A 26,037-nucleotide genomic window follows, 5' to 3' on the forward strand; every position below is an offset into this window, starting at 1 on the left:
AAAGAGAGAGAGAGAGAGAGAGAGAGAGAGAGAGAGAGAGAAAGAGAGAGAAAGTCTGTTGAGAGTGCGTGTGTGCGAGAAAGAGAAGCGGAAAACGAATAGACCAAGGAAAAAACAAAGAATCAAAATTCGTAGCAACGATGAGGCTAAATAACATCCCTTCTGCGTTATTTCGACAAGAATAACGTTCGTCTATATTTCGCCGGAAATAATAGTAAAAAGAATCATTCATAAACTTGAACTGCACGTAGTTAACTAATTTCCCGAAATTCGCAAAGCACATCATGTTTTTCATCAAGAAAGAAACCGGTCGATATACGATCGATATGTCTGTAAGTTTTCGTACAAAGAATTAGTAACAAAATTGAAAACGATACGTGTATATGATAAAATGTCTTGTTCATGTTCACGTTCGATAAAACCTTCGAATGTCTACATCAAATTTGCGCGGATTTTTCTTAAATGATCTCGAAGTAAATTCGACCCATCGAGAGTCGCATTACGAACTCTGTCTGGCTCAAAAATGAGACCTTTTTTCTATTCTTTATTTTATAGGTTACTAGAAACTTTCGTACTCGTCAAGGGAGGCAAACTTTAACAGTACTTGTCATTCTCTTGACAAGTGTTTTTTCATCGAGCAAGGCTTCGTCGCTGTCAAAGGTCACGGCCGGTGAATTAGATGGCACTGAAAAATTATGGGATGAGCGTAGGTCAGCAAAATGATTTACGAAATTCCATTTAATTTTATGGCTAATATTATAATAATAATTAATATAATTAATTAATTATTTAGTTGCTTCTAATAGAATTTAAAAATGAAACAATTCGTAACGACTAGAATATCCGTAAAATTTTTAGTAACGCTTCGAAAAACGTGGATTACAAGAGGGACGAGAATAAGAATCCAATAAGACGAGATTTGCCAGCTTCGCCAGCAGAGTTGTTGAAACCAGACAAATTTCTATTCTACACGTACAACGATCAGGGGAACATGATCACGAAGCAAATGAGTTTACGTGAGATACAGACTCTAATCGCAAGTGGAAACGGCGGGCACGTTGCGATGGAGATATATGATCCTCATAAATCTGGTGATCTGTTGAATGGAGAAAAGAAGGTAAGACGGTCCTGTTGATGTATTTACACTGAAAAACGACATTATCTAATTTTTTAATTTGTTAAATATTATGATACACATAAAAAAAATTATCTTATTCTAATATCATCCAAGTTAAGAATTTAATATAGACGATCACCAAAGACGACTTTATTGAAATGGTTACTTTTCTAATTTTTCTTGATTCGCAGGTGATGGATGTAGTTGAAAAGGTGCAAAATGTATTAAAAAGTGCATTGGATAAACCATCGACTATGGCTGGTTCGTTATCAACTATTCCAGAATACGCAAATGCCGAATGGAGTAGCATTTTACCTGGTATTCTGACCAATAGCGATATCGAAACTGATCCAACATCGGAAGAACCTAATTACGTAGAAATTACAAGACCTGATTCACTTATGCAAGAGATATCGGAAACTTCGTTGAATCGAGAAACTCAATTGTCTACGTTAAAACCACCGATGTTAACTAATCCAGAAACATCTGAACAATTGGTCAACGGTGTCATTTCAACAACTAGCAATTTCCCATTACCATCAATCATAAATGAGAATAATTTTTCGACAATTATTAGTTACGGCGAAACGAAATCTCCAGATAAATATACTGAGAAACCAATGATTCCAGTACCAGTGATCACTACCGAAGGAAAACCATTCACCGATCAGTTAGAGACAATCGATAATTCGATGTATCAAACATCGAGTACAAAATCCACTCTCGAGTTTTCTGACATCGATCACTTGCCATTGGAGGAGATGAATAATGCAACGATATTTGAAAAAGTTCCAGTCAAGGTTTGGGACGAATTGGAACAAAACGTGACCTCTGACGAGTCGAGCATTAGCCGAGTAACGGAATATGTACCGATTTTGACTATGTTGGTGGGATCAACGGTGAACGACTCATTTATCCAAGCAACGAACGAAGTGTTGTCATCCACTGAAAATGATATAACGAAAAAAGTAACGGAAGCAATGTCATTGGAAACATCGACTGTAAGAACAAATACCAAAATTAGTCAATCTGAAAGTGTCACGATGTTATCTGGAGACACGATCACCGACATGGTCACGGCAACTGTTATTCCGCATGCACAAACGGAATCAAATGAATATTTATCTAAGAGCAATATTACCACGCAATTTTTCGACAACAGAAACGTAACGATATCTGAAATATCAGAAGTAACAACTCCTCCCATTCTTTCTTCAATAAGTTCAACATCGACATTATTACCGACAAAATCAACAAATGATGAACAGTTAAATATTTCACAACTATTCAACTTGGCAATAAATGTGACTAAAGGAAACGATCTTTCAACATTGATACCACCTGATGATTACTTCAATGTTTCATTGTCAGTAAATTCATCTGATAATACATCGGAAGGAACATTCATTAGTACGATTTCAGATTCTGATAGCTTTTCAGAAACGACAGACTTTCCTATTGCCGCAATCGTTACCAAGAATATTACTTTAAATCATGAAACAACTTTTAAGCCTACTGACAGTTCAACATTCGACATTGATACGGACAAGTATGATGGAAATCCTAATAGTTTGATGAATAAATTAGAATCAATCGAAACGAACGAGAAAGAATCTCTCGCGATAGAAGAACAGTCATCTCTGGTTGAAACGGAAATTTCCAAAATAAATGACATATCTACTGTACAACCTACAGTAGCAAGCAATACGATGAATTCGACATTAACATCTACTTATATAACGGAGACTAATTTCGTTCGGATCGATGGTCCATCCGTTGATCCTTCTACCTTATCCAATATGATTCCTGAATCTACTATGGCTACCAAGATTACCTTCATCAATGATTTAATAAGTAATACTTCCACTGAATCAAATATCTATGTTACGAGTACAATAACAGAATCTGTAGTCAAAAAACTAATGAACGATACGAAAGAAACTTTAATAACAAATACAACTTCGGTACCTGTGTTACCCACCAATGAAGCAAACTTTATTGATTATCACATTGAAGATTTCGTTGAAGATAGTTCTTCATCTTCTATGAGTCAACATACGATAACAACATCGTTTGTATCTAATGAACTCGATACAGCTACTAATTCAATAAAAACCAATGATATGACGACTGTTGCAGGAATTAAGAATACCACAATGAGTTCACAGGTAGAAACATCGTATACAACACCAATTAGCGATATAATTATACATAACGTACAAACTACCGAAAGCTATTCAAACAGTAAGACTTCTTCGAGCCTGAATCTCGACGTAACGAATAAGGAACCTTCGTTTGTACGACACCAGAACGATCTCATTGAATCGTTAAATTCAATAACGACGTTATTACCTGCGGAGCAAGAAACTGGAACTGATAAGATGGTCATAAATGTCACAACAGGAACGTATACCACCTTATTAACTTCAGACACAGTGCCTGTAGTAGTTCAAGAACACATGACGACTTTAATTGCCGGTGAACAATCCGTCACGGAAACTTTTTTAAATATTCATGACAACGAGCTGAAAAATCATACCGGCTTTGAATTGGAAGCATCGTTAAAAGCAAACGAATCTCGTTATTCCGATTCAAAGGAAAATACATCTACGCAAAGGTATTCTACGCCTTATGTAAAATTGAATATCACTTTTACGAATGATTTTTCTTCAACCGATGCGAGTAACGTATCTATAGACAATGTGATTACAACGAAGATTTCGGAGAACACGGAGTCAATGTCGAATAGTACTACAAAAAATCCATCACAGGATTTGCATGTTCAAATAAACAAAACGATCGAAGAACTGATGGAGAACATTACAACGATAAGTGAATCAAATTGGATGATAGACCAAGAAGTAATGGCTAACATTAGTACAAATACAAAAAGTAATAATACGAACGGAACATCGTCAGAGATAATGGATAATAATACGAATGACAATACGAAGGTACAAGTAGAAAGTAATGAATCAATTTTTGTACCTCCGCGTGTTATTGAGGAAGTATCGTCGTCGGAATTATTGTCACCGTCTGTATCAATGACAACAAAGAACTCATTAGATTCGCAATCGACTTCGAAAACCAGTTACAATGAGAATATGAATGAAAGTTATTCGGAGGATAGGGAAACAACTGAAAAATGGTTGTTGATACCTCATAAAGTAGTCGCTTCATCGATCGTCGAAAGAACTACCGTCCATCCAACGACTCAAAAGATCGTACAGAATATGGCACATACCTCAGATGCACGCTTACCTGCTTTAACATCGGAGATAAAATCGAATGAAAATATACCGTTAGATTCTCCGGCAAGCGTAAACGCTTTGGATGTTACCGTGACGAAGACTGAAAGCGACATCGTTAACTTCTCGAAAATGTGCAATAATTTAGCTTTCGATTTCTGGATGGCGGCTAATAAGGGCCTAAGTACAAACAGATCTCTGGTTCTTTCGCCCTTCGGTATGGTCAGTCTACTGGCGATGATATTTTTAGGAGCACGAGGAACGACCTCCGATCAAATGAACGAATTACTTAAGTTGGACGACGTAGCCACGTTTAATCCACATTTGGTGTTTCAAAACGTAACCGATATGGTGGGATTGACGAGAGGACAAGGGATCACTAATGCTGCCTTTGTTCGTGAACTTTTCGTCGATAGAGCGAGGGTCAGAAAAACTTTGCCATTTTATAAAGAACAAGCCCAACAGTTTTACGAAGGTCTTGTTGCAGAGGTGAACTTTGCTACCATTGGTGATATTGTTCGAAGACGAACGAATTTACTAGTTAGAAAGCAAACAGGTGGTAGGATAAAGGACTTTATAAAGGCTAACACGGTACCTCTACGATCTCCTTTAGCTGCTGTATCAGCCAATGTTTTCCAAACTAATTGCAATTCCAGTTTCGTAAGTTCCGAAGGAAGAGATGGCGAATTATATTTTGCCGTGTCGCCGGCTATCAGACAAAGAAAATTGATACCTGTACCGGCTATAGTCTGGCGATCGAATATACTTGCAGGTTACGAACCTAGTTTGGATGCAACTGCGGTTGCTCTTGGTAAAGTCGAAAATCTTGTTACAACGGTGTTCTTATTGCCTGGACAACAAGGCCATATAGCCCCAGGTGATACTTTGGATCGTCTTGAAAGAAGATTAATATCAAGTGCTTCTCGTGACAATAATTGGAACAGGCTTTTGAAAATATTACTTCCTAGGAATAGTTTAGAACTTCAAATACCTAAATTTACTCATAGATCTGTCGTCAATGCAACAGCAGCTCTTAGAAGAATGGGTTTCGATAGACTGTTCACCGAACAAGCTGATTTAAAGGGCATCAATGGAATTGGAAATCACTTACATCTATCCGACATACTACAGGTTAGGATAAATTATTTTTTCATCTATCAAATCTATTTGTTCTTTTAATTAAACGAATCTTTTACGTCTTTACTTTCTTACTATATTTAATCTGCCTTTCTTTTAGATTTCACTTTCATTAAATGTTTTTATTTTATTCCTATGTAGATAGATTTTGTACATACTCAAATGTATCTTTTTCTTTTTGTTTTCTTTTTTTTTTTCTTTTTTTAAGATTAATTTATTCGGCACGTGTGGCGATGAGAATCCAACGAATGGAAGACATCACATGGAAACGTATCCAGCGACCCCAATAAAAAGAGCTCGTCTATATGAGAAAACTTCTGTAAATTCGAATAGTACGGTCCTAGATACAGATCGTCAATCTAACCCCCTAGATTACTTAGAAGTAAATACTTCGAAATCGATGTTCGGTAAGATCGATAAAAGAAGAAAGCGACATGCAGATAATGCGAAGGTAATGATAAGATCGGAAAGATCGCGATTGAAACTCGACAGGCCCTTCTTATATTTCGTACGTCACAATCCCACTGGTTTGATACTTCACATGGGAAGATTCAATCCAAGACTTTTGCCCTAGCTCGTATACAATATTATTCATGGAAATACGACATTTATCTTGATCGAACACCATCGTTATGTAGTATCATTATCGTATATGTTGGTTTTCGATCGACACGTCGAATAATTTTTATTGTTAATTTAAGATGCGACAATGCTCAAAAGCAACTCGATGTATATTATAGCAAAAAATAATTAAGTATTATAAAAAAGAAGTTAGTGAAATGCGATAATATAGATTGCGACCTCATTATCATTCGTAATTATTAAAAAATAATTTTATAAAATATGCAATTTTTCTGTGGTGCAAATAGAAAAATAATAATAGTTACATATTTAGAATAACCAAACTTTCTAATGGAAATATCAAAGTATTGAAATAAACGTAAAGTCGTAAGCATGTTAAATACGTAACTTTCGTAATCATTACAATGGAAAAATTGTATTTTTTAATATAATCGCCTAATAGTTGGAAAAAGTAATTATTTTCAAAGTTGCTTTTTATACCCTAAAACTTGCTATTATGACTCAGGACAATGTCAAGACAGTCTTCTTGTCGTGTCAACGTGACAATAACTGTTCTTAGCATAAATTATGTCAAATACATCAAATTAAATAAAACTTATTGAAATAAAATTGATAACTACAATATTTCATATAACATCAATAAAGTACATACCTGTGCTTTCTTTCCTGTAATAATTTAACTTCCTATGTTGATATTAATTACCGACTAAAGGTAAAACGTAATGATTAAAATTAAATACTTTTTACACGAGAATATTTTACCTGTAACCAAACTAATTATAAATGGTATGGAAAAAAAAAAAACAAATGATTAATTGTTTTTTAAATTGCTTTTATTTTTGTATCTTTCGATCAAATGCTGTGGGATTGAACATGCATAAGGAAAATCTTGTATGCTCTATAAGCAAACGAAAATTTTTCTTCTAGGTACGAATTTAATATTCTTCAGCACCTTCTCCTTCACCTTCAGCAGAATCCATACCAACTTCCTCGTAATCCTTCTCGAGAGCTGCAAGATCTTCACGTGCTTCGGAGAATTCACCTTCTTCCATACCTTCACCAACGTACCAGTGAACGAATGCTCTCTTGGCATACATAAGATCAAATTTATGATCGAGACGTGCCCATGCCTCGGCAATGGCCGTCGTGTTGGACAACATACAAACCGCACGTTGTACCTTGGCCAAGTCTCCACCGGGTACGACAGTTGGTGGCTGATAATTTATTCCAACCTTGAATCCAGTTGGACACCAATCAACGAATTGAATCGTACGTTTGGTTTTAATAGTGGCAATAGCGGCATTTACATCCTTAGGTACAACATCACCTCTGTATAACATACAGCAAGCCATGTATTTTCCATGTCGTGGATCGCATTTTACCATCTGATTGGCTGGCTCGAAACAAGCATTTGTAATTTCTGCAACGCTGAGTTGTTCGTGATACGCCTTTTCCGCAGAAATAACCGGTGCGTATGTTACCAGCGGGAAATGAATTCTTGGATAGGGTACTAAGTTGGTTTGGAATTCAGTTAGGTCGACGTTGAGCGCACCATCGAATCGTAAGGAGGCAGTGATCGAAGAAACAATTTGACCGATCAAGCGATTCAAGTTGGTATATGTAGGTCTCTCGATGTCCAGGTTACGACGACAGATATCATAAATAGCCTCGTTATCAACCATAAATGCACAATCGGAATGTTCGAGCGTGGTATGCGTAGTTAAGATAGAGTTGTATGGTTCAACCACGGCGGTAGAGACTTGAGGAGCAGGATAAATAGCGAATTCTAATTTAGACTTCTTTCCATAATCGACTGATAATCTTTCCATCAAGAGAGACGTGAATCCTGAGCCGGTGCCACCTCCAAAGGAATGGAAGATGAGGAAACCTTGTAATCCAGTACATTGATCTGCCAGTTTTCGGATACGGTCTAGGACGAGGTCAACGATTTCCTTGCCAATTGTGTAGTGACCACGAGCATAATTATTAGCAGCATCCTCCTTGCCCGTGATCAATTGTTCTGGATGAAATAGCTGACGGTATGTGCCTGTGCGGACTTCATCTAAAATTGGATAACGATACAAGTTAAAGAAGAAAATTTATAAAATTTAGGTAAAAATAAAATAACAACTAAAAAGAAATAAGAAAAAAAGAAAATGATTTTAGATTAATACGTACCGACAACAGTAGGTTCCAAATCAATGAAAACTGCTCGTGGTACATGTTTGCCGGCACCAGTTTCGCTGAAGAAAGTATTAAAGCTGTCATCGCCACCTCCGATAGTCTTATCGGAAGGCATCTGACCATCGGGCTGAATGCCATGTTCCAAGCAATACAGCTCCCAGCAAGCATTACCAATCTGTACTCCAGCTTGTCCAACGTGGATTGAGATACATTCACGCTAAAGAAACATTAAAGATTGTAGAAACTCTAGATCGTATAATAGTACTATGATATTAATCATTCTCTATGCTTGTGATCTTATATTTCCTTTTTAATTATTTTTATTTTTCTACCTTTTACATCTTTCTTTAATCATTTTTTTGACTTTGATGAAAATTATATTTTAATTCATCATAGAATTATTAAATTATAATTCAAAATAGAAAACTAATCGTTGCAAATTTATATTATATTCATGAAAAATAATAAAAACGTAAAAGATGTAGAAACATCGAAAGAAGAATGGATGAATTCACAATGGACGCCATGAGAATGAGTCATCACCAAGTGGAAATACTAAAATGGATTTCATAGCAAACGTTTGAAAAAATTTATAAACAAATATTTTAATTTTCAATAATACTTATAGCAATATATTTTATAAAATAATATATTCCGATTAACGCACATAATAACGTATAATAGTAAATGAACTATAATTATATTTTTTAAATAACACGATAATCTCTTTACGATATTTTATTTCTTTGAATAATACAAGGATTAGAAAAATGAAATAAAGGATCATAAAAAGTCAATAATTAATTAAAATGATAAAGGGCGGTGCCGGCCGGCAAGTAAAACAAAATGGCTACCAAATATTTTTTCGAGAATATGACGCGACACGATTAGCTAATATCTCCGATTAAATAAAAAATTATTAGATACGGTTTTATACACTTACCATTTTGAGATTTTAAAGTTTTCGTTGATAAAAATCTAAGAAGAATTCGTCAGACTTGATCGGTCGATAGTTGGCGAAAGCAAGTAATGAAGCCTCAGCTAACAACTAAACGACAACTTTCGTCGAACACCCAACGAATAATGCGCGAAGATGCGCCGCGGCGGCATTTTATACCATCCGTGATCGACTGTTTTAGGGTACGCTGATTGGTTGTTGCTATCCTCACCACCTCTTGCGATTGGTTAGAACAAGACCGCAATACGCAACGATATACGTTGCTAAACAGAAAATATAGTGCGACAAAATATAGTCGATAAATGTCTATTTATTGTAATTATATAAAATTGTCTAATTAATAAACTATGTAATAAGATAATTCATTGTCAATCTAATTATCTAATATCTCTCTAAAAGCAGTGATTTCGTATTTATTATCAATGGCAATAAATTATATGCACTCTGAAAACGATTTTCGCCATATTTGGAATGTATGTACGTTGAGCGAACGAAGCAACGGCGTGTGATATATGCTTGTGTCGCATACACATACATTCAACATTTCGTCTAATGGGAAGTCGTACACGAACTCTCAGTATTGATTTTTCCAAAGAGATAGTAGATGCATTCAACGGACATGCCAGCTCGTTAATTATATATATAACATACGATATTTATTAAATAAAAAGGGACAAGATCCCACACGTATACGTCTTTTTTTTTCTTTCTCTTGCAGTCTTTTTTGAGTACGTATTTTAAGGCATATGACTCATACACATTTTCGACAGAACTTTGGTCTTATAATGATACTGATTATATTTCCTAACGTTTCATATTTTGTATTTATGAAGACATTTATCGTCGGTTAACAAAAGTACAGAAAAATATGCGCGTTTGCTTAAAACATGGTAAGAAGCATACGAGAAAATAGGAAAATATGGGCGTGTACCTGAACTCACCGAGGTATACACACTACACACATATTGATCGGCCGTGCATGACGTTCTCCTTTACGCATACATAATAATGAAAATCTTCTATAAAAACCTTTCGATAGCTCCTAAATGCGCTTGTTAAATAATAAATTGAAAATCGCTAAACAATTGTTAATTAAACCAATATCTTGTATAGCCAAAAAAAAAAAAAATAGACAAATATTCAAATGTTCCAATGCTAAATTGTTAAACCGTTTATTTTCCTGTTATATTGTTCGTCGATTGCCAATGCCTTTGACGTTACGTTAATACTGAACTTAATAGTCAAACGAATATATAGTAACGTATCCCTATCCCCCCCTTTAAAACAAACCGGTTAAGTGTCTTGACTGCGAAACACAATCTTATATATTAAAAAAATAAAATTTCAAAAAATAATATGTTATCTTTAATCGTCAAATTATTTTATTTGATCGTTTTTATAACGTACATTTTTATGTAAGTTTATGTAGAACTTTATTTTTAAGATATATACAAATGCATGTTATTTGTTCTCTTATCAGAAGTGAACACAGATGTTTATATAGGTACTTGTCATCAGAATTAAATTATAGATACTTTTCAACTAATTTAACATAATCCGAATTACAAGTATCTCTATGTGAAGTGTTAAAAGCTTTTGAGTCAATGTTAATGAATTTTTTATATACTTACAGATATATATATATATAAAAAAAAAACAAAAAGATAAACGGCTTCAAAAAGATATTTTCCGTTATACACTTGGGAATTATTAACTTATAAATATATATTCGAACTTTTTTCACGAGGAATTCATTCTCAAAGATGTAATTTGAATTATATATATTTTTACACGCATAGACATATATTTTATATTTTAAGTATTGTCTTACAACAGCATATTTAGACCATTAGATTGATTACTTCAGTTTTCATACATAATTCATGCTTACGTCAGATTTCATAAATAATATCAATATATGTAATATCAAATTATAAACATGTTTAGTTAGTGTGAACTTGAAATATTGATAGATCATTATTATGTTATCATTAACATGTAAAATAACAATATTTTAAAAACGATATGTTAATCAACATTGTTTTAAACAATCGAATGTTATCGTTGATATGTCATGTTGAAATAAAAATTACATTTTCACTTCAAATGAAAATACATACATGTTCTAATATTTTTATTATTATCACTTCAAATTAATAATTATTCAATTTTAGCGCCATTGTATATATCGTACTAACATTATGCTAACAGGTAGTTTACTACGTGAAACAACAACATAAATAATGGTCAACAGCAGCAGCAGCAGCAAATAGCGCTTTCAAATGTTCAATGTATTCGTTAATTATTTGACTAAGTGAAAATATAAGTAAATATTTTTATCTACGCAATCATAGAAATATGTTTATTTTGTATATGATACAATATTATACTATTTTATAAATATTTCATAGTAGGTACATAACCTTTTAGCATACTGTCAATACACTTTAGAAATTTTAAAACGTCTATATATTTTTCTTTAAAGATTTTTATAATGTCGTGTAAGCAGTTTTAACAATTTTATATTTAAAATACAAATGTAATGGGTCGAAGTCATACCCCGTCGCCTGGAAGACGACGTGATCGTTCCAGGGAACGTGACCGCGACAGAGATCGTCGAAGACGACGATCTCGCGAAAGACGTCGGAGGTATGTACAAGAATGGTAAGAATAATAAATCGATTTTTTATCATTTTTGTATTCGATAAAAGTTAACATAATGTCGATTCCATCGTAGATCTGCAGAACGTGACAGAGTAAAATCAAGAGATAGAGATAGAGAACGAGATCGTGATCGAGACAGACATAAACGATCATACAGTAGATCTAGATCTAGAGAACGAGACAGACCTAAGCCCAGAGCCAAATTATCTACGGCAGAACGTCCTGTTATCACAGGTATAATGAGAATAAAAATAATTTTACAGTAATAATAAAATCATATTTTTTTCTATATTTTATGTAAATATCTGTAATTATGGTAAGCGTGGTTTTTCTTATAGAGGCTGATCTTCAAGGAAAAACACCGGAAGAACAAGAGATGATGAGAATGATGGGTTTTTGTGGTTTCGATACCACCAAAGGTAAGAAGGTAGAAGGAAATGATGTAGGCGCAGTACATGTTATTCTAAAAAGAAAGTACAGACAGTACATGAATAGAAAAGGAGGTTTCAATAGACCACTTGATTTCGTGGCATGAATATCTCAGCTTTTTAATTTTCCAATTGCTAATATTTTTTTAATTCAGTTCTTTATAATTAAAAACATATAATCCTCGTATATCCTCTTCCTTTTCTTTAAAGTTTTCACAACATGAATAATTTATTTCATTGAGAACATACAATGCATGAATTAATAATGCGGCAAAAAAGTTCATAGACAGTTTAAGTACATTCTTGCTCTCAATTATATTTTATATAATTAAAAAAAAATAATATACATTTTCATATCAATTATAAAAATATGGAGTTAAATTTTATTAAATCATACATACAAAAATAAAATCAAGATATTTCATATAATTCTCTAATACTTGTTCATTTAATAAAATTTATCAAATTAAAAAGCCTCTAAAAACTATTTATGACTCAGTCAAAGAATGTTCTGTTATGGATGATGAATTATTATCCAAATCATGTGTAAGACTGTTATTTATATTTGTGACATTAGTGCGTTGCGTGCTTAACTATTAAATAGAAAATAAAAAATGTAATTGTTAATTATTGATGAATTAACAGATAATACATGATATAATTATTTTCTTACCATACTGACATCTATTTGTTCAAGAGATTCTGTTAATCGTGAATCTAATATTCGGAAATCACGTGTTACGCTATGTTTGATATAATTTTCTAAAGGTACCTAATAAAACAAAAACCATTATATATAATAATTCAATTTATAAGATTCTATAAAAATAAATTTGCATTCTACCCCTGTTTTTTTTGCAAGGAGCAGTACTTCTTTACTAAACTGTTCAATTTCATAAACAACACGTGGTATTAATTTAGTTTCTTTTAAAATATGATTTTTTTGTATATTTGTATCTGTCTTTAATCGTTTTTTGTCTTTACTTTGGCTTTCCTATACCAATAGAAGGAATAAAAAATATGTATAAAAATATGAAATATTAAAACTTTTATATATACATATATTATTAATTTTTGAATATCACGTACCTCTATGTGGGTTACTAAATTATAAAAAGTAGATTTTAATGGTTTTCCAGCTAATTGTATCACCTGAATAAACCTAAAAAATAATAATCAAAAAGAAATTTATAATTTATAACAAAATTGGATTATTTATAATTTGTAACAAACTCCAAACCCTCACCTAACAGCATGAAATGCTGCATTTCCACTGCTCGATTTATTATAAAAATATTTAGTAAGTTTACTCAATATGTTATACAATTGTTGTAAGTTCTTAAATATCGAGTTGGTAGATTGACCTGGATCGATAGATATGTTGGCCAATGTATAAAGTATTTGAATGATATAAGACAATTGTCTGCATAAATTGCGTTCTTTTTCTACTAAATCTTCTGCATCTATTACAATATTAAAGAAATATTCATTATTAAAAATCCATCAACATTTATTAAATAAATCAATACGTACGTTGTTCATTATTAATATTAACAACATTCATTATTGCAAGTTCAGCTTTCAAACGTTCTAAAAACCAAGACACATTATCTAATTTATTTTTTATGTAATGATTAAGTACGCTATAAGCTTGCACAACTGTATTTTCGTTTATAATTTTATATTTTTCATTTTTTGATGTTTCAATCTGTAATAAAGATACATATAAGAGAAAAAAAAATTTTTATTTAATATATCAATTCTATAGACTATAATTAATTGCGTGTAAAGTTAACGAACCTTATGTATCATACCCAGTTTCTCTGATATTTCCAGACAAATATCATTTAATATTTCTCCATTGTCTTTATCGCAGTCTTCTATCCATAAAAGGATTTGAAGGATCAAAATAGCTGTAGAAACACTGATGCCTTCCGTTTGTGAACATTTACTAATCCATTCAAAAATCTATAATTTAGTGGTTAGTTAACATATGAAACATAACATAAATATTTAATATAATGCTATTAATAAAATATCTATCATATGTAAAAATGTTAATAGTAATGTGTTTCTACAAACTTTTTTAGTATTTTTTTCATAAAAGTTCAATTGATGCACAAATTGTTGTATAATTTCTAAAAGTATTAACGACATTTGTTTATAAAATTCAGGCTCATCAGAATCTTGTTCGAAAGAAATTTTCAATGGAGCTTTGAAAGACAAAATAAATGTTTCTAATTGCATATTAAAACTTTCCATTGGTTTTTCATTACCTAATGACAAACAAAATATTTAAGAAATGTAAAAATAAAAATGTAAAAATAAGTTAAGCAAAAAGACATTTTGTTTTTACTTTTTCTATTGTAGAAAAATACATACACATACTATAAATAAATTGTGGCAATTGAGAAGAAAACTTTGAACATATTAGACAACAATATTCCTTAAAACACTGTAAAGCTAATAATGTTCCCTGTTGATCATCATTAAATGCATTTCTAAATTCCAAAATTACATTTTTATAGAGTAATCTATAAGAAAATAATTCTTAAGATTAGCACATGCGAGATAAAAGTAACATAAAAAGTATTGCACATATTCAATGCTCTTACTCCCCAATTTTATGATACACTTTTATATATTGTTTTTTGTGTTTTTCAAAGTCTGGAATACTTAATAATATTATTGTTTGAAAAGTAGAAATGCAACTTTGTAAAATATAATGATAAAAGTCTCTATGTGATCTTAAAATCTTAGCTTCATCATTGTCTGACCACTTGTCTCTACAAAATAACAATATTAATGCTTGATTTACTTTCATTTCTTTTTTTAATAAAATATATATTAAATATTACTAACAAATAATGTAGTTCTAAAATTTTACACACTATGTTTAGACTTATATTTCCATTTGGCAATTTTATAATATCTGAATGGCTTTGCTTCTTAAATGTAGTGTTATTTGCATCTTTATTTTTTTTATTTTTGTTTCCCTTCTTTTTTCTTATATTCTACAATAAGTATAAATTTAGCGTATAATATATATTATTATATGAAGAGTATGACATTTATAATTTAATATTCATCATATAAAAATGTAACCAGAAAATATTGATATTATTTTCAAAATTACCTTAATAATGTCCATTAACCTATTATATCCTTTAAAAAGACCATATATACTTTTTGCTATATTTTTACTTTCATTAACCCAGGAATTAACTCTGAATGATATTAAAGATTCATATACGCCTATCATTTCTTTTAAATTATGTAATTTTTGTTGTGATTTTGGTGTATTATCAAGTAAATTCATTATATCATCCTATAAGATTAAGAATTAATATTATTATGCACAATTCTTATCATTATAAATCTTATTCTTTTAAATGAATAATTATTTGTAAAAATTGCTTTTAACCAAAGAGATATTCATACCAAATTTAAATGTTCCGTTTCAGTTCGTATCATCCTTATACATAGTGACTCTAGAATGATAGCAACTTTATTTAAAATTTCCCAATCTTCTAAAGCTGTTTTTATATAAATTGCTTGTAATACAGAAATCAATGTGGCTATAGGCTCTTTTGGAACAATTTGTATATCGTTTATATCAGCACTTAGATCAATCTTTAATGGAGGTAATACATTTTCATCTATTTCATAATAAAGATTCAATTGAGCAAGTAATATTTCCACTATGTATTCCGATAGTTCAGGATTCTTAATTACAACTTCATATAATCCTGAAAAGAAAATATATTATTACATATTATGCACATATATACATACTCTTTATATTTATGATTATTTTATATTATTATATATATTCTACCTTCATATAAATGTGATCTGACTTCATATTCTTGAGTAAAACATTTTTTTAATATATTTAATATGTCGACACATAATCTTTTATTGCATCCATAATTATTTCCTATATTATTGTGTTTTTCTAAAGTTACCTAAAAAATATAATAAGATTTAATACAAAATAACGTTATAACATTATAATAATAATGCATTGATGCATTTTAATTAGAAACATATAATAGTCTATTCTTTGCATTTACCTGAGTTAATATGGATGTCGAATTAGATAATGTGATAGACATGGAGGAATTTCTAGAACAATCATTTGAAAGATTTCTTCTAGAATTCATTTTTAACATTTTTAATAGTTCAAGAAAACCAGTTACTGCCATTTTACGTGTACATATTCCTTTTCTATAGAGAGCCTTTCTCAATGATAACATAAGATTGTCTTTTATATTAGATGAAACATGTATCAATGGCAAAACTGCGTAAAGAATTTGTACAGCTGCAGTACCAGGTACACATAGCAATTGATCAAGAAGAGTAATTATATAAGTTTGAAAATCGAGCACATTCATTGCTAATTTAGAGCACATATATGCCAAACAATCTGAAAATAAAAATAAACAAATCATTTATTATTATCATGCAATATTGAAAAATATTTTTATATTACTTTCTTTTTTTGAAATAAAATATCATACCTGTGTACTGCGATATTAACAAACCACCTGCCACTATTTTATCAGTTAATAATTGAAGTACAGAACCACATATTTCATGTCTTTTCTTCATTAATCTTTGAAGTATCTGTATACCAATGTTATGTATTGGATATTTATTAACTTTTCCAATTGTATGTTCTGTATCCATAAGCACAAATCCTAACTCCATAATTCCTTTTAATACAACATGACGGTCTTTATCACTAGAATTAATTAATAGAATTAATTAATAAAAAAATTTTATTTCACGTATTCATAGGAATATATATATATATATATATTCTTGTATATATATATGCATACCTATTTGCTATAACTTGATCTATAATATTCATAATATCACAATTATTATTCATTAAAGAGTTTAACCAAGCACTATTCTTACATTTTTCATCATCTTGCATTTTTCTTAAAATCGTCTGATGAAGCATTTCAAAAACCTATTTTTACACATTTTTGAAAATTTAATATGAGAGAGAGAGAGAGAAAGAGAGAAAAAGAGGGAAAATGCATTTAACAACCTTGATATCAATTTATAAATAATTGAAGTATAAAGTTTTTGAAATTTTCAATAGAAAGAAAACAAATGTATATATCATGCAATAAAAAGTATTTACTTGTTACCTGTTCTTCATGTACACTGGAGATTATAAATATTGTAGATAAAATGAAAGGTTCTAATATATATTCTGGTACTATAGAAAATTTTTTAAATGCAAGTATCAAATCTTTTATACATTTATAATGTAATTGTGTGGCATGATGTATGTGAAACAGTACATTACTTTCTGCATCTTGTATTTCTTTTAAACTTGTTGTACCTATAAGTATAGAAATATAAATATAAGAAACTCATAATATATATATATATATATATATATATATATATATATATATATCTATAAACTGTTTATTAAAAAAATATTTAAAAAATAATACTACTTACTAATATCGTCTAAATTATTCTCTTTTTCTTTACTATTTGCATTTGAATAATACGATGCAAAATATTTACGCAGTGATACAATCAAATGTATACAACTAGAATTACTACATAATCTAAGAGTCTGATATACAAAAGGCGGTATTTCATTTAAAGCAATCATGCAAAGTTTATGACACAATGCAATAATTACCACATTCAGATCTTTTTTCTCCAGAATCATGTCTCTGTTAAAAGGAAGATCAAATTATAAAAAAAAAACTATAAAAATATGCATATTCAAAATCATATGTTATAATATTACTCCTCTGTTTGTTCCAACATTAGAACTATTAAAAAATAAAAAGAAGTTAAGATTAATTTAAACTACATTTTCTTTAAAATTAATAAATTTACCCAAACATTTTCGCTAGACATGGTACAATGCTAGGCTCCCAGTGGCTGTTACATATGGATTTAACGATAAGCGTCTTATATTCACTTCCAGTGACTTCTGAATTCATATAATCAATATATTTTTCTTGTTCTAAGATTTCTAATAACACCGGTAATAAATCTTTCCAACTAAAATATTTATTATTTATTTATATTATTACTTATAGTATTTTGTAATTGTTATATATTTGAAAAATATTAGATAACAGTTTAAAAGATAAATATCATCATACCTGTAGAAGTTATCTTCGTTTGAATAAATATTAGAAGTAGAAAATTGTACTAATTGAATTAGACAATTCTTTGAAAAATTAGGAAAATCCATAGCTATAAGACTGATGATTTCTTCTGCGTGATTACTATTAATTTTAGCACTTCCTAGAGTTTTTAGTATGGCTTTCACTACTTTTAATTTGTTTTCAGAAAATTTGTCAGCATTACAAAATGCTTGTAGTATTTCATCCAGCACTTTTACTATATCTGCGCTATAAATCTTATCAGATAATACTTTGCAAAGCTGAAACAGGAAAGATAAATTTGAATATTTTCTAAAAATATAATTTTTTAATTAGTACAATTATATATGTTAAGTATTGCTATCGTCGGTAAATTGACGTTGATGACTTAATATGCTAAAGAAATTAATATTCTTTTAATCCTGACACGAGTTTTATTTGAACTAAATATTATTTCATTTAAAATAAAACTAAGTTATTTCTTCTTGACTCACTTCTTCTATATTTACATTCTGTACGAATTTGTGTAATCGTGGTCGATCTTTTCGACCCATTAGATCTTGTAATTTCGCATACATATTTGTTCTGTTTTACAAATTTAACAAATAAATTTATCCATTAATCGTATAGATCTATACGATTACTAACATTATTTACTACCCATTTGGAAGATTTTAAGAAGGTTATATTCACTCTGAGAATATTTCCCCATTGTCCTGCACATGCAGAGAAAGCGTTATATTGCTCGTAGCGCTATCTGAAGAAAGTAGTATATTTCATATAAGAAAAACGATAAGATTAATATAAAGAGTAAAAAATATATATGTTCATACATATAGTTTATTATATCGTTAAATAGTATTAAATTAATTGAAAAAAGTAATACATCAAAAAATTCGCCATATATTAATATCTTTTTACATTTATTCTATTTTCTTCAGCTTAAAGCAAAAATATATTAAAGTAAAAAAAATAAAAATGTAATATTATGTTAAAAGATATAATGAGTATTAATATAATTAAAATTATCATTATATACGTATCATTAAATATGTCATTCGTATTATTTACAACAGGAAGTTAATATAATGACGTTCTTAACCATGATAGCGAAAAAGTATATAGGTGATGTTAGAGTAGATTACGTCATCTCATGTATTAAATGATGAGAAATATTAAAGGAGAAGGGATAGTGTCGCGTTAGGTAAAGGAAACTGACGGTAACCTTATAAGATCATTGAAACTTCTGCAGTATTGATTCGTGGAAGGTAAACGCTATGTGAATGGCCTCATTCGAGAGAGAGAGAGAGAGAGAGAGAGAGAGAGAGAGAGAAAGAAAGTATGTTACAAGCGAATACTTCAGATGTACATATAAAATACTGCTCTCTCTTATTCTCTCACTTTTCAGTTATCCGAAGATGGAAGAAAACTATATTTTAGAAATATTTTTCTTTCAAGTTAAAACAGATATTTTTGGGTAGGACGAATAGTACATTAAATTTTCTAAGCAGTTGCATCGAAAAGCGAAGAGAAGGATCGGTCGGTTGCACTCCGTCTGAGTTTAAACTAGTTATAACCGTATATACTATTTTTAGACGAATCTTGAAATGTCGTAGAAAAGAAATACACTTTTCTACTAAGAGAGGGTACGAGTTCTAAATTTATCTGCCCCTTATGTCGTCGACCTTGCATAAACGATCTAATTGCATACCGTCAACGTAAAAGCGATACTCATACGTTTTGGAACAGTTAATGGTTTTTGAATAATAATTTATTATACCCTAATAAAATATTATAAATACATGTGTATACATATATAAATATATATAAATATATTTATTTATTTATTTATTTGTACCATATATACATAATTATATATATATATATATATATATATATATATATATATATATATTTATACCACATATTACTTATACTCATTTATACATACATATTTATTTATTTATTTATAGTATATATAATCATAGAGATAAAATCGTGACCTTTGTGATCTTCGATCAAGAATACATCTATAAACGATTATAATGATGATGATGATAGACAGGAAGACAACACTAAGGGAGATCTAATATGCTGTATAAGGTTTATTGTTGCATAAGTGTCACGAGGCAAACCGGAGCGCATGCTTCGTCGTAGCCTAAAACTGTGCGTGAGCCAAGAGTATAACAGGCAGATTCGCACAACGGCGCAATTTGTGTTTAGAGGAGATTCATTACCAGCTTCATCTAAACTTTCACATACGGTTCGATTTTTAGTGTTGAGATCGAACATTTTTTGTTTTTATACTCCTTTCTTCTTTTTCTTTCTACTATCAATCTACTTGTTTATTTTACATCCTCTACAATTTCTCGCACAAAATGGTAAGTTATGATAAATTTATATGCACTAATAGTACAGGTATCTCGGTATGAATTAAAGAATCTTAATAAGACGTTGATAATAAAATTGAAAAAGACGAATTTATATGTTGCCATCGTGCGCTCTAATCGTTTTAGCGCGAGTGCATTTCTATTCACGTAGGACAAGCAGGAGTTCAAATTGGAAATGCTTGTTGGGAGCTTTATTGTTTAGAACATGGTATACAACCAGACGGGCAAATGCCATCTGATAAAATGCTCGGCGGAGGAGACGATAGCTTTAATACGTTTTTCAGTGAAACTGGGTCGGGTAAACATGTGCCCAGAGCAGTGTTCGTTGACCTTGAACCTACCGTTGTCGGTAAGCGAGAATAACGAAAGCAACGAATAGGCATCGAGCGCATATAATATGGATCGATCAAATTATAATCGCGATTTCGTTTCAGATGAAGTACGAACAGGAACGTATCGACAACTTTTTCACCCGGAACAATTGATAACGGGTAAAGAAGATGCCGCAAATAATTACGCTCGTGGCCACTACACTGTCGGCAAAGAGATCGTCGATGTTGTTCTAGATCGTGTGAGAAAATTAGTGGATCAATGTACTGGACTCCAAGGCTTTCTTATATTTCATTCGTTCGGTGGTGGGACCGGCTCTGGTTTCACCTCTCTCTTGATGGAACGACTTTCGGTAGACTACGGGAAGAAGTCTAAATTGGAATTCGCCATTTATCCGGCACCGCAAGTTTCTACAGCCGTAGTAGAACCGTACAATTCGATCTTGACTACTCATACCACGCTCGAACACTCCGATTGCGCTTTTATGGTTGACAACGAGGCCATTTACGATATTTGCCGTCGTAACTTGGACATCGAGAGACCTACATATACCAACTTAAATCGCTTGATCGGTCAGATCGTTTCTTCGATCACCGCCTCATTACGATTCGATGGTGCCCTAAATGTCGACCTAACTGAATTTCAAACAAATTTGGTACCATATCCAAGAATTCATTTTCCACTCGTAACTTATGCACCAGTAATATCAGCAGAAAAGGCATATCATGAGCAACTTAGCGTATCAGAAATTACGAACGCCTGTTTCGAGCCATCCAATCAAATGGTAAAATGTGATCCTCGAAATGGCAAATATATGGCTTGTTGTATGCTCTATAGAGGCGATGTCGTGCCCAAGGATGTTAATGCAGCTATCGCTGCTATAAAGACAAAACGTAGTATACAGTTCGTTGATTGGTGCCCTACAGGCTTTAAAGTAGGGATTAACTATCAGCCTCCCACTGTTGTACCCGGCGGCGATTTGGCCAAGGTGCAACGTGCAGTATGCATGTTATCTAATACAACAGCTATTGCCGAGGCATGGGCACGACTTGACCACAAATTTGATCTGATGTATGCGAAAAGAGCATTCGTTCATTGGTACGTCGGTGAAGGTATGGAGGAGGGTGAATTTTCAGAAGCACGCGAGGATTTGGCTGCTTTAGAAAAAGATTATGAAGAGGTTGGTATGGATACAGTTGATGATAATCCAGAAGGCAACGATGAATATTAAGTATATATAATCGTTGTTAACCGTATTACGTGTAGTATTCTGCTATATTTGACAAAGAATATTTTGTTATTGTTATATGTAAACGTTTCATGATATTTTATATAATCTTCAAAATTTATTTTCTATCGTTCTCGAGTAACTGTAATATTTCATTTACATTTCCTTTCTTTCTTTTTTGGTCATACAAGATATTAGTGTAATTAACAATTGTTTAGCGATTTTCAATTTATTATTTAACAAGCGCATTTAGGAGCTATCGAAAGGTTTTTATAGAAGATTTTCATTATTATGTATGCGTAATGGAGAACGTCATGCACGGCCGATCAATATGTGTGTAGTGTGTATACCTCGGTGAGTTCAGGTACACGCCCATATTTTCCTATTTTCTCGTATGCTTCTTACCATGTTTTAAGCAAACGCGCATATTTTTCTGTACTTTTGTTAACTGACGATAAATGTCTTCATAAATACAAAATATGAAACGTTAGGAAATATAATCAGTATCATTATAAGACCAAAGTTCTGTCGAAAATGTGTATGAGTCATATGCCTTAAAATACGTACTCAAAAAAGACTGCAAGAGAAAGAAAAAAAAAGACGTATACGTGTGGGATCTTGTCCCTTTTTATTTAATAAATATCGTATGTTATATATATAATTAACGAGCTGGCATGTCCGTTGAATGCATCTACTATCTCTTTGGAAAAATCAATACTGAGAGTTCGTGTACGACTTCCCATTAGACGAAATGTTGAATGTATGTGTATGCGACACAAGCATATATCACACGCCGTTGCTTCGTTCGCTCAACGTACATACATTCCAAATATGGCGAAAATCGTTTTCAGAGTGCATATAATTTATTGCCATTGATAATAAATACGAAATCACTGCTTTTAGAGAGATATTAGATAATTAGATTGACAATGAATTATCTTATTACATAGTTTATTAATTAGACAATTTTATATAATTACAATAAATAGACATTTATCGACTATATTTTGTCGCACTATATTTTCTGTTTAGCAACGTATATCGTTGCGTATTGCGGTCTTGTTCTAACCAATCGCAAGAGGTGGTGAGGATAGCAACAACCAATCAGCGTACCCTAAAACAGTCGATCACGGATGGTATAAAATGCCGCCGCGGCGCATCTTCGCGCATTATTCGTTGGGTGTTCGACGAAAGTTGTCGTTTAGTTGTTAGCTGAGGCTTCATTACTTGCTTTCGCCAACTATCGACCGATCAAGTCTGACGAATTCTTCTTAGATTTTTATCAACGAAAACTTTAAAATCTCAAAATGGTAAGTGTATAAAACCGTATCTAATAATTTTTTATTTAATCGGAGATATTAGCTAATCGTGTCGCGTCATATTCTCGAAAAAATATTTGGTAGCCATTTTGTTTTACTTGCCGGCCGGCACCGCCCTTTATCATTTTAATTAATTATTGACTTTTTATGATCCTTTATTTCATTTTTCTAATCCTTGTATTATTCAAAGAAATAAAATATCGTAAAGAGATTATCGTGTTATTTAAAAAATATAATTATAGTTCATTTACTATTATACGTTATTATGTGCGTTAATCGGAATATATTATTTTATAAAATATATTGCTATAAGTATTATTGAAAATTAAAATATTTGTTTATAAATTTTTTCAAACGTTTGCTATGAAATCCATTTTAGTATTTCCACTTGGTGATGACTCATTCTCATGGCGTCCATTGTGAATTCATCCATTCTTCTTTCGATGTTTCTACATCTTTTACGTTTTTATTATTTTTCATGAATATAATATAAATTTGCAACGATTAGTTTTCTATTTTGAATTATAATTTAATAATTCTATGATGAATTAAAATATAATTTTCATCAAAGTCAAAAAAATGATTAAAGAAAGATGTAAAAGGTAGAAAAATAAAAATAATTAAAAAGGAAATATAAGATCACAAGCATAGAGAATGATTAATATCATAGTACTATTATACGATCTAGAGTTTCTACAATCTTTAATGTTTCTTTAGCGTGAATGTATCTCAATCCACGTTGGACAAGCTGGAGTACAGATTGGTAATGCTTGCTGGGAGCTGTATTGCTTGGAACATGGCATTCAGCCCGATGGTCAGATGCCTTCCGATAAGACTATCGGAGGTGGCGATGACAGCTTTAATACTTTCTTCAGCGAAACTGGTGCCGGCAAACATGTACCACGAGCAGTTTTCATTGATTTGGAACCTACTGTTGTCGGTACGTATTAATCTAAAATCATTTTCTTTTTTTCTTATTTCTTTTTAGTTGTTATTTTATTTTTACCTAAATTTTATAAATTTTCTTCTTTAACTTGTATCGTTATCCAATTTTAGATGAAGTCCGCACAGGCACATACCGTCAGCTATTTCATCCAGAACAATTGATCACGGGCAAGGAGGATGCTGCTAATAATTATGCTCGTGGTCACTACACAATTGGCAAGGAAATCGTTGACCTCGTCCTAGACCGTATCCGAAAACTGGCAGATCAATGTACTGGATTACAAGGTTTCCTCATCTTCCATTCCTTTGGAGGTGGCACCGGCTCAGGATTCACGTCTCTCTTGATGGAAAGATTATCAGTCGATTATGGAAAGAAGTCTAAATTAGAATTCGCTATTTATCCTGCTCCTCAAGTCTCTACCGCCGTGGTTGAACCATACAACTCTATCTTAACTACGCATACCACGCTCGAACATTCCGATTGTGCATTTATGGTTGATAACGAGGCTATTTATGATATCTGTCGTCGTAACCTGGACATCGAGAGACCTACATATACCAACTTGAATCGCTTGATCGGTCAAATTGTTTCTTCGATCACTGCCTCCTTACGATTCGATGGTGCGCTCAACGTCGACCTAACTGAATTCCAAACCAACTTAGTACCCTATCCAAGAATTCATTTCCCGCTGGTAACATACGCACCGGTTATTTCTGCGGAAAAGGCGTATCACGAACAACTCAGCGTTGCAGAAATTACAAATGCTTGTTTCGAGCCAGCCAATCAGATGGTAAAATGCGATCCACGACATGGAAAATACATGGCTTGCTGTATGTTATACAGAGGTGATGTTGTACCTAAGGATGTAAATGCCGCTATTGCCACTATTAAAACCAAACGTACGATTCAATTCGTTGATTGGTGTCCAACTGGATTCAAGGTTGGAATAAATTATCAGCCACCAACTGTCGTACCCGGTGGAGACTTGGCCAAGGTACAACGTGCGGTTTGTATGTTGTCCAACACGACGGCCATTGCCGAGGCATGGGCACGTCTCGATCATAAATTTGATCTTATGTATGCCAAGAGAGCATTCGTTCACTGGTACGTTGGTGAAGGTATGGAAGAAGGTGAATTCTCCGAAGCACGTGAAGATCTTGCAGCTCTCGAGAAGGATTACGAGGAAGTTGGTATGGATTCTGCTGAAGGTGAAGGAGAAGGTGCTGAAGAATATTAAATTCGTACCTAGAAGAAAAATTTTCGTTTGCTTATAGAGCATACAAGATTTTCCTTATGCATGTTCAATCCCACAGCATTTGATCGAAAGATACAAAAATAAAAGCAATTT

At 31.8% G+C, this 26,037-nt stretch overlaps 6 protein-coding genes across 14 annotated transcripts; 4 read left to right on the forward strand and 2 right to left on the reverse strand.

The window, feature by feature from the left end:
* Nucleotides 1-19: 19 nt before the first annotated feature.
* LOC124431877 (mucin-3A-like) lies at nucleotides 20-6,693 on the forward strand. The gene is made up of 5 exons (XM_046980243.1): nucleotides 20-332; nucleotides 556-710; nucleotides 859-1,117; nucleotides 1,309-5,496; nucleotides 5,711-6,693. The coding sequence occupies exons 1-5, from the start codon at nucleotides 285-287 to the stop codon at nucleotides 6,074-6,076; spliced, it is 5,016 nt and encodes a 1,671-aa protein (XP_046836199.1). The 5' UTR covers nucleotides 20-284; the 3' UTR covers nucleotides 6,077-6,693.
* A 250-nt stretch (nucleotides 6,694-6,943) lies between these two features.
* On the reverse strand, nucleotides 6,944-8,563 carry LOC124431888 (tubulin alpha-1 chain-like). Its single transcript, XM_046980276.1, is given in 2 exon segments — nucleotides 6,944-8,146; nucleotides 8,263-8,563. Coding segments are annotated over 2 exon segments (1,413 nt in total). The 5' UTR covers nucleotides 8,549-8,563; the 3' UTR covers nucleotides 6,944-7,019.
* A 2,874-nt stretch (nucleotides 8,564-11,437) lies between these two features.
* Nucleotides 11,438-12,687, forward strand: LOC124431897 (U4/U6.U5 small nuclear ribonucleoprotein 27 kDa protein-like). 3 transcript variants are annotated; one of them, XM_046980292.1, is made up of 4 exons: nucleotides 11,438-11,640; nucleotides 11,712-11,875; nucleotides 11,964-12,124; nucleotides 12,229-12,687. In XM_046980292.1, the coding sequence occupies exons 2-4, from the start codon at nucleotides 11,769-11,771 to the stop codon at nucleotides 12,423-12,425; spliced, it is 465 nt and encodes a 154-aa protein (XP_046836248.1). In that variant the 5' UTR covers nucleotides 11,438-11,640; nucleotides 11,712-11,768; the 3' UTR covers nucleotides 12,426-12,687. The 3 variants fall into 3 exon arrangements, with proteins under 3 accessions (XP_046836248.1, XP_046836247.1, XP_046836249.1); XM_046980291.1 differs by having other exon boundaries at nucleotides 11,439-11,636; XM_046980293.1 differs by having other exon boundaries at nucleotides 11,534-11,552.
* A 65-nt stretch (nucleotides 12,688-12,752) lies between these two features.
* Nucleotides 12,753-20,280, reverse strand: LOC124431880 (Fanconi anemia group I protein homolog). Of its 6 annotated transcripts, none has more exons than XM_046980252.1 (23): nucleotides 19,702-20,280; nucleotides 18,971-19,192; nucleotides 18,474-18,757; nucleotides 18,202-18,369; nucleotides 17,809-18,032; nucleotides 17,487-17,683; nucleotides 17,166-17,302; nucleotides 16,842-17,065; nucleotides 16,395-16,747; nucleotides 16,157-16,286; nucleotides 15,760-16,067; nucleotides 15,455-15,646; nucleotides 15,181-15,332; nucleotides 14,934-15,104; nucleotides 14,701-14,852; nucleotides 14,401-14,594; nucleotides 14,119-14,286; nucleotides 13,852-14,026; nucleotides 13,565-13,781; nucleotides 13,408-13,480; nucleotides 13,163-13,312; nucleotides 12,992-13,090; nucleotides 12,753-12,911 (listed from the first exon to the last, which is right to left on the reverse strand). In XM_046980252.1, exons 2-23 carry the CDS (start codon nucleotides 19,052-19,054, stop codon nucleotides 12,807-12,809), a joined length of 3,957 nt encoding a protein of 1,318 aa, XP_046836208.1. In that variant the 5' UTR covers nucleotides 19,055-19,192; nucleotides 19,702-20,280; the 3' UTR covers nucleotides 12,753-12,806. The 6 variants fall into 6 exon arrangements, with proteins under 6 accessions (XP_046836208.1, XP_046836207.1, XP_046836209.1 ...); XM_046980251.1 differs by having other exon boundaries at nucleotides 18,971-19,233; XM_046980253.1 differs by lacking the exon at nucleotides 19,702-20,280 and having other exon boundaries at nucleotides 14,707-14,852; nucleotides 18,971-19,288.
* Nucleotides 20,281-20,449: 169 nt separating this feature from the next.
* LOC124431886 (tubulin alpha-1 chain-like) lies at nucleotides 20,450-23,429 on the forward strand. 2 transcript variants are annotated; one of them, XM_046980273.1, is made up of 3 exons: nucleotides 20,450-20,857; nucleotides 21,018-21,215; nucleotides 21,301-23,429. In XM_046980273.1, the coding sequence occupies exons 1-3, from the start codon at nucleotides 20,620-20,622 to the stop codon at nucleotides 22,425-22,427; spliced, it is 1,563 nt and encodes a 520-aa protein (XP_046836229.1). In that variant the 5' UTR covers nucleotides 20,450-20,619; the 3' UTR covers nucleotides 22,428-23,429. The 2 variants fall into 2 exon arrangements, with proteins under 2 accessions (XP_046836229.1, XP_046836230.1); XM_046980274.1 differs by having other exon boundaries at nucleotides 20,715-20,857; nucleotides 20,993-21,215.
* A 953-nt stretch (nucleotides 23,430-24,382) lies between these two features.
* LOC124431887 (tubulin alpha-1 chain-like) lies at nucleotides 24,383-26,002 on the forward strand. The gene is given in 2 exon segments (XM_046980275.1): nucleotides 24,383-24,683; nucleotides 24,800-26,002. Coding segments are annotated over 2 exon segments (1,413 nt in total). The 5' UTR covers nucleotides 24,383-24,397; the 3' UTR covers nucleotides 25,927-26,002.
* Nucleotides 26,003-26,037: the final 35 nt, after the last annotated feature.

Source organism: Vespa crabro, chromosome 22 (genome assembly GCF_910589235.1).
Source record: "Vespa crabro chromosome 22, iyVesCrab1.2, whole genome shotgun sequence".
Lineage (NCBI taxonomy): Eukaryota > Metazoa > Arthropoda > Insecta > Hymenoptera > Vespidae > Vespa > Vespa crabro.

What these genes read in the sequence shown, in the direction of transcription:
- LOC124431897 (XM_046980292.1), top strand. Translation starts at nt 11,769, where the DNA reads ATGGGTCGAAGTCATACCCCGTCGCCTGGAAGACGACGTGATCGTTCC. An exon ending in TCTCGCGAAAGACGTCGGAG is followed by an intron (nt 11,876 to 11,963) that starts GTATGTACAAGA and finishes ATTCCATCGTAG; the next exon opens with ATCTGCAGAACGTGACAGAG. An exon ending in AGAACGTCCTGTTATCACAG is followed by an intron (nt 12,125 to 12,228) that starts GTATAATGAGAA and finishes TTTTTCTTATAG; the next exon opens with AGGCTGATCTTCAAGGAAAA.
- LOC124431877 (XM_046980243.1), top strand. Translation starts at nt 285, where the DNA reads ATGTTTTTCATCAAGAAAGAAACCGGTCGATATACGATCGATATGTCT. An exon ending in GATATACGATCGATATGTCT is followed by an intron (nt 333 to 555) that starts GTAAGTTTTCGT and finishes TTTATTTTATAG; the next exon opens with GTTACTAGAAACTTTCGTAC. An exon ending in TGTTGAATGGAGAAAAGAAG is followed by an intron (nt 1,118 to 1,308) that starts GTAAGACGGTCC and finishes CTTGATTCGCAG; the next exon opens with GTGATGGATGTAGTTGAAAA.
- LOC124431886 (XM_046980273.1), top strand. Translation starts at nt 20,620, where the DNA reads ATGCTTCGTCGTAGCCTAAAACTGTGCGTGAGCCAAGAGTATAACAGG. An exon ending in ACAATTTCTCGCACAAAATG is followed by an intron (nt 20,858 to 21,017) that starts GTAAGTTATGAT and finishes CTATTCACGTAG; the next exon opens with GACAAGCAGGAGTTCAAATT. An exon ending in CCTTGAACCTACCGTTGTCG is followed by an intron (nt 21,216 to 21,300) that starts GTAAGCGAGAAT and finishes ATTTCGTTTCAG; the next exon opens with ATGAAGTACGAACAGGAACG.
- LOC124431880 (XM_046980252.1), bottom strand. Translation starts at nt 19,054, where the DNA reads ATGTATGCGAAATTACAAGATCTAATGGGTCGAAAAGATCGACCACGA. An exon ending in TGTCTAGCGAAAATGTTTGG is followed by an intron (nt 18,033 to 18,201) that starts GTAAATTTATTA and finishes TCCTTTTAACAG; the next exon opens with AGACATGATTCTGGAGAAAA. An exon ending in GATCAAGTTATAGCAAATAG is followed by an intron (nt 17,066 to 17,165) that starts GTATGCATATAT and finishes AATTAATTCTAG; the next exon opens with TGATAAAGACCGTCATGTTG.